This window comes from Equus asinus, chromosome 24 (genome assembly GCF_041296235.1).
Source record: "Equus asinus isolate D_3611 breed Donkey chromosome 24, EquAss-T2T_v2, whole genome shotgun sequence".
Lineage (NCBI taxonomy): Eukaryota > Metazoa > Chordata > Mammalia > Perissodactyla > Equidae > Equus > Equus asinus.
The window spans coordinates 54,804,555-54,817,074 of NC_091813.1; the positions used below are offsets into that span (position 1 = coordinate 54,804,555).

General features: G+C 36.0%; 1 protein-coding gene across 9 annotated transcripts in view; it reads right to left on the minus strand.

The window, feature by feature from the left end:
* The window catches only part of TBC1D32 (TBC1 domain family member 32), a 178,783-nt gene that overhangs the window by 151,534 nt on the left and 14,729 nt on the right, over window positions 1–12,520 (minus strand). For all 9 annotated transcript variants that reach the window (XR_011497821.1, XR_006519202.2, XR_011497822.1 and 6 more), the window contains exons 4-6: window positions 10,315–10,492; window positions 2,587–2,655; window positions 311–436 (exon numbers count right to left, since the gene is read on the minus strand). Coding sequence is in view for 6 of the 9 variants with exons in the window: in XM_044757205.2 (XP_044613140.1) it covers window positions 311–436; window positions 2,587–2,655; window positions 10,315–10,492 (373 nt within the window). In the remaining 3 variants the exon portion in view is untranslated. The remainder of the gene's footprint in view (window positions 1–310; window positions 437–2,586; window positions 2,656–10,314; window positions 10,493–12,520) is intronic.

Consider the following 12,520-nt stretch of genomic DNA (forward strand, 5'->3'; position numbering starts at 1 on the left):
GGAGAAAAAGCAGAAAAAGAAAAAAAAAAAACAATGACACATTTGGATATCCCTTCACAAGATAAAACAAAATGCACAAATTAACATAGTCTACTATTATTTGGCAATGAAGTATGATATTGACCATCCTTTGAATCTAAATGTGAAATAGTAAATTAATTCCTTTAAAGAAAATCTTGACAATTCAAAAGCTGGAACTGAAATTCCAGGAATATTTGAGCTACTATTGGAGAAAATCATCATATTCTATTTGTTTCTAGAATAGTGGGGAAACAAGTTATTTTTAATACTTCTATAAGCATTTCCTTACATTAAACACAGGATCAGGATCTGAAAGACACGTTGTCAGTTTCTCACAGAGAGTGGTCCAATTTTCGCAGTTCAGTACATCAGATGGCGGAGCTGAACATAACATTTGCAAGGCTTCATATCTCACCTATAATTTTGTAAAAGAAGATTTTTATTAATACCCAGCCACTAGAATACCAATTCTCCAATATCTAACACACAATGAAAGGCAGTCTGAATAATTGTTTTAAAGAGCCAATTGATGAGAATCAGATGCCCTTTTATAAAACAATTCTTGAGAACTCATTTTTTTAAACTAACTGTTAAGCAGAGAAAAAGAACACTGTTTTATGCAAACAAAAGTTAAAAGACTAAGTGTATTAGACTCTAGGTCACACGTCTAAGTGGAAAAGGAGGAAGGATGGCTGCTGAATCTGAATCACCAGGGCAAGGTTTTCCAGGGTCCTTGTCCCACACTTTCCCCACTTGAGTAGGCCCCCATAGGTGGTCCTACTGTTTGAGAGTTTTAGTTTTAAAAACGTTGCTCAGACATGCCCCTGGTGAAGCATTCCCATTTCAGGATATGTGAACAATTCTCACAAAACAATTAATTTGAACTTGTTTTCACTGCTACACCATATTTTCTTCTAACTGCCTCTAACCACTGAGGTAGGAAAAAAAAGTCATTCAGCAGCATGATGGAAAATCGAATTTCTGTATTTTCACAGAAAGTTTACTTCTTAATCATCCTTCTCCAAATCCAGTCAGAATTCACTCAACACCGTATGACCTAAGGGACAGCACTGAAGAAAAGCTCTACTCTAGTTATGAACGGAGCAAGGCTTCCCCGACTCCCTCTCCAGCTAGTGAGCAATAACACATTGAATCCAACTGTCCCTCAAAATCTGGGTGTTTCCCAGCTGAAATCACTGACAGCTAATGATATTTAAAAAAAAAAAAAAGGTGAAGAATCAGAGACAAGAGCTAAGACCTCAGGAAACCAGACATGCTGAACCAGGGCGTCAAGTTTTAGGTAAAAACGCTTGGTGAAAAAGACAATACATATGTATTTAAAAGTGTCTATATATCCATATAAAACAACTCTTAAAGACAACTTTATTTGTGACAGGGATTAGGGGCACTACAGAGAGAGCTCAAAAACATTAAGTAATTTCTCCTTTTTAGTTAATTTTTAGGACAAAATCCCATTAAGAATTTACTACTTGCAGAAGTAGAATAAAGGTTTCTGAACAAGTATGGATTTCCAAGGATCCACCAGAAGACAGTAAGACTGTCACATAAAAGTCAAGTCCCATTTCCAGTATCCTTTGAAACATTACCTTTACCAAGAACCTAGAAAATAAATCAGACAGCAAAATGCTGAGAGGAAAAAAATTCTGTGATTTTTTCGAAAATCAGTGGGAGTAAATCATAACTATTCATTTAGTTTAAAATGAAAAGTTGAAGAAAATTTCAAAAATTTACACCAAATAGCAAGATATACACAAGCTTAGATACTTCAAAAATCCTACCATATTTTCTATTCCAGACTGACTTTCAAACAAAATAAGATTTCATAAACAATAATTTATAATCTTTTAAAATATAAACAGACACAATTCAATAAAATTGCTTATTTTTTTTTTCTTGTGAGAAGATTTGCCCTGCACTAACATCTGCTGCCAATCCTCCTCTTTTTTGCTTGAAGAAGATTAACCCTGCTCTAACATCTGTGCCAATCTTCCTCTCTTTTGTACATGGGACACCTCCAGAGCATGGCCTGATGAGTGGAGTGGGTCAGTGCCCAGGATCTGAACCTGCGAACCCGGGCCACCGAAGCGGAGCACACAGAACTTTAATCACTCAGCCACGAGGCTGGCCCCCAATAAAATTGCTTCTTTAAATTCTTTTTCTAATAAATGAAGGTATGTATCCAAGTTGCTCACATTTTCTAGAAACAGAAAGAGCATTAAATGAAGATTTCTTTTTTCTTCAAAGAAATCACTAAAAGACTACATACAAAGCAACAGTGAAGAACAGTTTGGGGGACAACTGCTCATAACTTCATCCCTTCAAAATTGAAACTAGAAATAAAAATTTCCTCTTACAAACCATGACAATTCTCCCTTACTCTGTGACCTTTGATTTCAAGATCAGAAAGTCTAGCAGGGATGTCTAGCACTGTCATAATTATAAAGGCCTATCTTCAAGATAAACAGCCCAGCTGCCACTGATCATAATCTATTATAAACATATATATATATCAGACTGAACTTGACAGCTATCCTTTAAACTTACCTCTTTAGGTTGCCCAGGATCCAACTGGTCTAAAATCAATTGTAATTTTCCTTGACAAAATTTGTAACTCTGTAACGCAATTGACAGAACATTAATTTATTTAGTAGACTTTTGGAAATATTGCTATAAATGACTTTTTAATATAATTCCAAGCACAAAATGCATTCTGAACAAGAAAAGGGGCTGACCTATTTTGATTTGGCAGCAAATTTAGAATTTTTGTTTCCCAAGGCATTTAAATGGGAACTGAACGTCCCAGCAGAACAGTGTACCCTCATGTATATGAAAACTATTATTTGCTAAGCAATTGCATTAGAACATTACGAGACTCGAAAGATGTAAAGTCAAAATGTTTTGTACCCAGAAATGTGAGCTGTATGAAAGAGAAAGATAAAACAAACAAGAAAGCACTAACAGTACCCTAGGCATAGCTACAATGTGGCTTGAATTTTTTTGTTCCTTTTCTTTCCTGTACTTTTCCTTAGCCTTTCTCCAGGCTTCCTCTTTGGTGAAAAATTCCATGAAGTAAAAACTTCCATCTAGAAAAAAGTTTACAGTAGACCATAAGCTATTTTGGAAAAGGAAAGGGTTTTTTTCCAGCCAAAGGCAATTTAAATATGAATAATACCTAAAATCATCATCTAAAAACAACAAAAATAGCAATAATAATAGTTGCCATTTCTTATCTATTATGTAACAAGCCCTATACTATCCAGTTCACAATGGCTCTATGAAATGTGAGAAATATGAAAAGAAGAGGTTAAACAACTTCTCCAAGCCAGCCAGCTATCAGAACTCAGGCTTCCACCCTCATCAGAGAGCCTCTTCTCTTCACCGTCTATCCTCTCTCCTGAGGTGTTCTCAGCCAGCTCTGTAAGTGTATCAAGATGACTCCAATTTCTATCAGCCACTTCATCACCAAAGTTACATATATAATTATCCTCTCGACATTTCCACGTGGATGTCTAACAGGCACCTCAAACTTAACTTGTTCAAAATAGAATTCTTGATTTTCTTTTTATGTCAAACTTGCTCCTCCCTCAAACTTCCTCATCTTGGTAAATGACACTACCATCCACCCAGACTTTGACTTAGGTCAAAAATAGGAGTCAATCTCAACTCCTCACTTTCCCTCATTTCCTACATCCAATATCATTAAGTCCTGCAAGATAACCCACGAGTTTCACATACCTTAGCACCAACTACCCACTACCCTTTCCCTGATAAAACCGTGGCTGAGGTGCCAACCACTCTAGTCTAGACTACTTCAAACTACCCTATATGGTCTCCCTGCTTCTGCTCTGACTCCATCCTGCTCCCTTCTCCAGCAGTAGTCACATGGAGCTTCCCAAACTTATAAATCAAATCCCTTCATCTCCCTTACTTCAGCCCTGCAAAAGACTTCCCACTTGACTCAGAATCAAATATAAAAGTTTACTTACATAATTTGGCCTCTGCTTCTCTCACTCATACCCTTCTTCCCCTCTGTTCTCCAGTCTTTAGTCACACTGACCTTTTTTCCATCTCTGGAAGACACCAAGCTCACCCTAGCCTAAGAACCTTTGCCATTGCCATTCCTCCTGCCTGGTAATGCCCTTCCTCCAGAGCTTTCCATGGCTGCCCTCTTATCACTTAGAATTTTGTCTTTTTCACTATAGTATCCCCAATACCTGAAACAGTGCCTGATGCAGAGTAGGCACTCAGTACACATTTGTTTAATACAAGAATGACTCCAAAGCCAGTCTTCGCACCATGTTACAATGTCCCTAACAATACAGGGCACATAGAGCCACTCCATAACAAATACAAAATAGCCTGATAGTTCAAACTAACACAAAATTTTTTAAAAGTCTTGAAAGTGTCCTGAGTTTTACTCCTTTCTAAAAGTATATAGTTCAACTGCTGAAAAGTCTGCACATGTTACCTTTTAAAATTAAAAGTATTGCATGTTAAGTAACAGAGCTATAATTCTGAGTTTATTATACTGCAGTTAAAATTCACTAATGATAAGTACTAACAGGAAATATAAGTATATATGAAAGCATCTGTCTTGTAAGCATCATTATAAGAATTAAGGGGGAAGATAATTGTGAAATCTTTTATCATTAATAAAATTTAAAAATTTGAAGTAAATCTCATGTTTCTCAGGAAGTTTTCTACTAGAAAATACAAAATAGCTGACTCCAACTATCAACTGCCCATTCAAGATTAAGCAACCTAAAAGTATAATTCACTGATTTCCACAGATTTCCACTCTAATCCAGCTTCTTTTCCAATGAAGAAGCATGTTCTACAGCCCTGATAAATAGGGAGCCAGACATTGAACATTCTCAACTATAGGGAGCTCATATTGGTGAGACAACCAGTATTATGTCAAATAGCAGTGAATAAAAAGGTAATACTTCAATCTCAACAAGATTCATTTGCTTAAATGCTCCCCATGACAAAGAATTCATTTTCTAGTCTCCTTGCAAACAACAGCCCAGGCAAGCGACCCTTACTGTCTGAAAATGCCTTTGCCTTTCATTTCACAGAAATGATCAAGGCTAATCGACATGGTGAGCCTTCAACTTCCCTCCTCTTTCCCTCAGTATTATTCTGTGGTGAACTGTTGACCACCAAATCCAAAGATCTTTTCTTAAGTCCTCATCTTCTCTGACTTCCCTCTAGCCTTCTTTACAGCTAAAGAACCATCATTCTTGCCTCGAAATTCACCCCCCCATGCTCCTACCCAGCACACTATGGTTTGATAACCCTCTTTTCTGACCCATCCTTCTGTCTCTATGGGCCCTCTGAAAACGTGTTTCCTAAGGGTTCACCTATTGATGGCTTCAGTAGTAACACCTCTGCCCAGATGACATGCATTCTGTTATCCCCAATGTTTCTACCAAGTGAATCCTGCATTTTCAACTACCTGTTACAACACTAGGGCGCCTTACTGGTTTCTCAAATTCAATACATCTAAAAAAGAAAATGAACTCACCACATTCTTCACACCTGATCGTCCCCCCAATCGTAGGCATGGTTCATGACACCATCACCTTCCAGCCACCTAGGCTTGAAACCATAGCTAGACCTTTGAGTCTACTCCCACTTTGCACTACTGCCTCCAAAACACTACAATAGTTAACTTTAATGATGCTGCCTCTGTAATAATTCTCACGAGTCCCTATTTATTCCTACAAAGATTCCTCAGTTCAGGCCGTTATTACTTCCTTATTCAACTACCATGACAGCCTTCTAATTTATCTCCCTACATCTACTTTCTCCCCGTTTCATGCCCTTCTGCACACAAATGTCAGGTCAATCTCCCTCACAAACACTTTTCTGTTCAAAAACCTAAAATGCTTTCCCTTAACTTACAAAATACAATCCAATTTAGCTTTTGAATGCATTAATTTATTCCTCAAATATTTATTCAGCATCTACATGTTAGACACCTGCTATGTACCAGGCACTATGATTTTATAGCAAGAAACTATAAATAACGATTAAGACACAATCCTTGCCCTTATGCCATAATCTAGCCTTAAGCTACCCTTCCAATTTGTTCCCCATAAACTCTTGTTCTAATCCTTCACATAAACTACTCACAGGTTCCCAAATATGACAACATAGTCTTTGTTGATTCAAAGCTTTTGTCCATTCCCTTATCTGAAATACTTCCCTCTACAGCTCTTTGATATTCTTAGTTATAAGGACTCCTCTTTGGAATTCCATGACATTATTTCTATCTTACAATTGCTATTTACCTACATATCCTATCTCTTTACTATCTCAAGTAAGCTCCTTGAAGAAATAATGCTATCTGAATCATCTTTGTACTTTTGCAGTGCCTGACACAGATATTGCACATAGCATATGCCCAATACATATGTGTTGGATGAATATACATCCAAAGAGTTGAAGTCCCCCAATTCTATCATATTTGCCTTTTCTCCACGTTATATTGCATATTAGAAAAGCACAGCATTTAAAAGACATCTGATTGGAGCAGCCTCATTAATCTACTTATTACCCTATAAGATTCTTTTAATTATCTTCTTAAACACAGTACAAACTACTCTTTAAAGATGTTAAAAGGGCTGGCCCAGTAGTATAGCGGTTAATTTTGCACGCTCTGCTTTAGTGGCCCGGGGTTTGCTGGTTTGGATCCTGGGCGTGGATCTACACACCACTCATCAAGCCATGCTGTGGCAGGTGTCCCACACATAAAATAGAGGAAGATGGGCACGGATGTTAGCTCAGGGCCAATCTTCCTCAGCAATAAGAGGAGGATTGGTGGCAGATGTTAGCTCAGGGCTCTTCCTCAAAAAAAAAAAAGTGTTAAGCAATAATTTGAACTACCCTAGAAATCAGAATGAGTCTAATACCTGCCTTAAACATTACCTATTTTTTTAAAGGTCTCTTTTTGTGTTTCTCTGTCTAAGTGGATGAACATAAATTACCATAGCAACTAACTATAAGAGCTTATTTAACTAGAGCAGGTAGATAATGTTTCATTGAATACAGATTTGTTAGCTGTTCTAAATATTTCTTAGATTGAAAATTCTTGAGGAGGGGAGCAGTGTCTGCCAACTTGATTTGTAAAGCAACACGAGATAGATCTGTTGGTGACATCAATATAGGTAAATACTTCCAAAAGGAAAGGTTTTTTTAAACATATTTACATGCGTGAAGTATAAACTAAGCAAATAATTTCTGAGCAAAGTCTAAGCAGAAAAGAGCAAGAAATAGAACAGACTGACAGTGTCAGATGTATTTGGTCCTCTTGTCTGACCATATGGATCCAAATTAAAGGTCTTAAATGCTAAAAGAAGATTTGGATACACCTCTTTCAGATGCAATTTACCTAAAGATTGAACCTAAGATGTACTCAATAATTTTATTTTTCCAGAACTCTCATACTCAATTACTTTATTACAACACATACTAAAGAATATTCACATTATTCAATGACTACACTTTAAATTAGCAAAAAGATCAAACCATGCTCAAAATTAACTTACCGTAAAAACCTCTATTTTAAATGTTTGGTTGGTAAACAGTATAAACAACTGAAATACAACCAGTCAAAGAAAGACAACTACTACTGTTGTTCAAACAATACAGCTATAGGAAATAACAGAAATATATAAATATTGAACCTAACGATACTGCAGGCTTTAAGATGTCTAACTGTACAATGATTTCTTTCCTATTCTTAAAAGAAAAAGGAAAGAAAAGAAACACCACTCGATGATGACGACGGTAACAGCGAACACTCATATAAGTGCTTAGTATGTGCCAGATATTGTTCAAAATGCTTTACATACATCAAACCATTAAATCCACAAAGCAACCCCATAAGGTAGGTTCTGTTACTACGTCCACTATAAAAGATAAGAAAACTGAGGCAGAGAGAGAGGTTAAGGAGCCAAGGTCCACAGCTCATCAATGGCAGAACCGGAGTTTATTTCAGACTGGTTTGTTTCCAAGACTGAGAATGCATTAGCTTCATGTAGAATAACTTTTTCAAATTTGAGTGCCTCTAAAACTCTTTAAATTATGCACCCACCCTTCAATAAGCCTTAAATACAGAACGGAGTTACTAACTCAAAAAAAAACATAAAGTTTTAAAAACACTTTCAAGTAAACTCAGTTTTTCTTAATTTCTTAGATGTTTTCATTATATTTTAACAACTTCTGCACTTTTCTTTAAAAGCGTTACCATGGAGAGGTAACAATAAAAATTTATTAATATTTTGAAGTATAAAGAAACTTTAAGTATTCATAAAGGAGAATATTAGCACTTTTCAAAGAAATCAGTTTTTCTGGTTTTAAATTGTCTCAAGAGATTACTATTAAACAAGCAAGCGGGAAAAAAAAGCTCACACCAGCACCTATCCAGCTCCCCCAAACAATCCACCTGTCTCAGGCCTAACTCTAGGCAGCTACACTATCAATCCTTCTATGTTCTCGTTTTCTAAGCTCAGCTACCTTTCCCTTTCACCTCTGCATTTTTAAGATTTTAGGCCCTATATTTTTCTGTTTATAAGACAAATAATAACAATAGTCAAAATCTTATTAATCGAGGGTAGCTAGAAGGTGGAGGAACGTCTGAAGTAGCGTTTGGGCTGTGGTTATCCCAGTGTTCTGGCTGATCTTGCTGAAAAAGAGATGAGAGTCCCATAATTCCCTCAGCAAGAATATGAAATCCTCAAAAGTAGAATTCCTCACCAAAAAAGAGCATTGTAAAAGCTTTGAAGATCTCATGAAAGGCCAGAAAATGGGGTGAACTCGAGATACTCTGATTAAGATGTGAGTCATCAGGGCAACACATAAATTAGGGTAGTTGAAAGCACATACTCTGAGAGACAGGGTCGAGAGGCCATGCACCCAATAAAGGAAAAAAGCTACTCAAAAAAAATCTTACTGGAAGAATTCAAAGCATAGCAACAAGATGGAGCTTAGACTGTTCCCAGAATATTCTCAAAAGGTAGTTCAAACACAAAGTCGAAGGTACAATATCTTCTTTTCCAGAAATTAAAAAACAGGGAAGACAAGCTCTGGCCTTTGTGTGGAGGGTGGAGAAGACAGGTGACTGGTAAGGACAGTAGCGTTATATTGGTTTCCTACAGCTGCTGTAACAAGCTGCTATAAACTTAGTGACTTAAAACAACACAAATTTATTATCTTACAGTTCTGGTGGTCAGAAGTCTAAACACATTAGCAGGTTTGTGTTCCTTCTGGAGGCTCTGGGGAGAACCCATTTCCTTGCCTGCGATTCCGTGGCTCATGAGCTTCCTTCCACCTTCAAAGCTAACAGTCACATCACCCCATCTCCAGTCTGCACAGCACCTTCTCTGACTGGCCCTCCTGAGTCTCTCTTAAACAGACCCTTGTGATAACATCCAGGATACTTTGCCCATCTGAAGAGCCTTAATTTAATCACATTAACAAAGTCCCTCGGACTGTGTAAGGTAACTGTGACCAATATACACACTTTTTTGGTGTTTCCCCCTTCTCCTCAAATCCCTTTTTGGTATATGGTTACGATCTATGTTATAGCTATGTCCCTGTGTTACAGCTAATTAGGTGAAATGTTTCACTAAAAATATCAGGTAGGATTCACACGAAGGTCAAACAGACTCCATTTGGCCTGAAAGTTTCTGTGTGGAAGTTCATGTCTTCTATCAGGACTACTCTAGCCACTGGCCTATCTTTCTCATAGCTCGCTTTATCCAAATGACAAGGATTCCAATAACCTGGAAAGAGAACGTAAAACTTCAAATCTCTTCACACCAAAATAAAAGCTTAATGTTTTAAAACTAACAATTCACAGCAATCTTGATCTCTGGAAAATAGCTAAGGGAAATGTTTTATCTTCATATCTCATCTATAATGTAAACTTTGATTAATAAGGATTAATTGGGAATAAGATGTTTTATTTAACTAAAGCTTAAGCAGATTTGTTTCAAGTGTTACTATTTTTTTAAATCAGAAATCCATTAGTTTATTTCCTTACCTCATTAAGAATAGTCTCACATATAATGTAATCATTCACTGAACATATAATTCTAGAAGATGTTATCTCATGGATTAAATCTTTAATATTAAGTTATTTTATTGTTTTCTTCTGAATCTTAAAACTAGAAAGCAGAAAAAAATCTAGCTAATTAGAATGTATTGAAGCTAGTAACTATTAAACACCATTTCAAGACATAAACGCAAAACTAAACAACACACCTGATTGAATGACGCATCGCTATCAGAGCAATTGTCTGTGCAGTAACTATTGTTTTTCTCCTTTTGCATTTTTTTCTGCCTTTCTTGACTTCGTATCTCATCTTCTTCAAACTTGTTAATCATGGATTCCACCACTACCATCATGATGTTCTTCAGGGAATGCATCATTTCTTTGTATCTTTAAATTCAAAGCAGTCTTAGTAAGAGAAAGACTATTAGCACAAATTAAAACATTAAACTAAATTAAACTACCTGGTTATTTTTTCTGTAAACTTCCTTTAAGAACACAATTCTAAAGAGAAAAAAATCTGTCAGTTTTTCTTAAAAATAAATGGCACAACAGAATTCACAAAACAGGAATAAAATTTAATAGGAAATCCAAAATGTGTTATATTTCCCAGGTTTTTCCATCTGGTTACACGGACCAAGGTAGTAAAATTAAAAGAATCTAAGGCAAGATGTTCCAATGGCATAGATTACAACAATTAGCAACAAAGTCAACTGCTAATATCATACTACCAAAACACAGCCCATTTTACACGTCACTTTTATTCCTTGTTTTACTTCTATCTCTTTCCCTATCCTCCCTTCCTCTATTTTCTTTCCTTCCCTTCTCCGCTGCTTATATTTTCCATCTATAGGCGTATATAGCCAAAACTGAGACCTAAGTAAGAGGTAAGCTATCAGTGGGTCCTTTCAAACAGAGACTAGAGAACCCACTGTCAGGGACGACAGCAAAGGGGTTCCTGAAACTGGTAGGAGTTTGAAGTGGATAACTTCTAAGATCCTTCTTAGTTCTATGGGTCTTAGAATCTCAAGAAGAACTTACAATAATTTTCTCCTTTCATTAAGTGAAAACTCTTAGGCATCCATATTAATATTAGGCTGAGATCCCCAAAAACCCAAGAAATAGAATTTTAGAACTAGATGGAACCATTAAAATAACCTAGTCTACCCTTTATTTTACAAGGGAGGAATGTGACCTGGACCACTGAAATTTCCATATTTAAAACAAAAAGGCATCACGATGTAAATAAACATAGTGAATAAAACACTAAATTTGGACTCAGAAAACTTGGATTAGAATCCTGATTACTTTACTCACCAGCTTTTTCATCATAAATAAGTCTCTTTTCCTCAACTATAAAATGAGGTAAAAAGAATACAATCTAGCTAAGCTATTTCACACGACTGTAGCAAGAAATAAATGAGAATATATACCTGTAAGTTCTTTGTAAAATATAAAGCATGATACATATATTTATTGCTTATCATTACAATAATGGAAATACATTAGGAAAATAAGCACAGAAACATTCCTTTCTTTATATTTCAGATTAATGGATCATTGTAACTGCATAAATCAAAGGACGAATAGGTAAGGTAGTTTCTCTTATACAAGCAATAAAATCATGCTAGGGGATTTGGATAGAAATAGCAGACTGGGATTTTAAAGTTTAAAGAAATTTTAAAATATGTTTTAAATTACATATCATTAAATATACATAATTTCTATATATAATTTAAAATATATTATTATATAATCATATTATCTAACAATATACAATTTGTTATAACTATAAACAAATTTAATATAATACATATACACATAAATATTTTTAAAGTCTCAGAAATTATAAGAATACATAAAAATATGGAAACAATGTTGAATTTAGGAACAACACAGGGGGGAAATACATACAGAAAAGAACTGCTATAGAGGTGAGAAAGAGTCAAGGAAGATCCAAGTTTAAAGTAAAGGGATATAAAGACCAAGAAAGAATCCTAGGACACTCATTAGACTAAGCGGCAAATAACAAACAGGATAACTGAGCCAGCAGGCCGCAGCTTCCTCCTGTACACATTCTGAGGAGCAAGAAACAGGGAAGCGCAGCAATGCCCCGGCGGCGATCAATAGCTACGCACCAAAAGCTGTTGTCTCCTTCTACAGTAACTGGACTACAGCTGGGCACAGGACTAAGCTAGACTCCCAAGCCCCTTTGCAGTTAGATACAGCCATGTGAACAACATAAAGACCTGTCCCCTTAAAGCTTACCATATGGTTATTTAATGAAGGAATATAAAAGTAAATCTCAATGATTTACAGGGTAAGAGCAAGGGTAATTAAAACCCTTAGAAAATCTGTTTCATTTTACATTTGCTCCAGAAAACATGAATTTTTGAAACCACTGACATGAATTCTTCT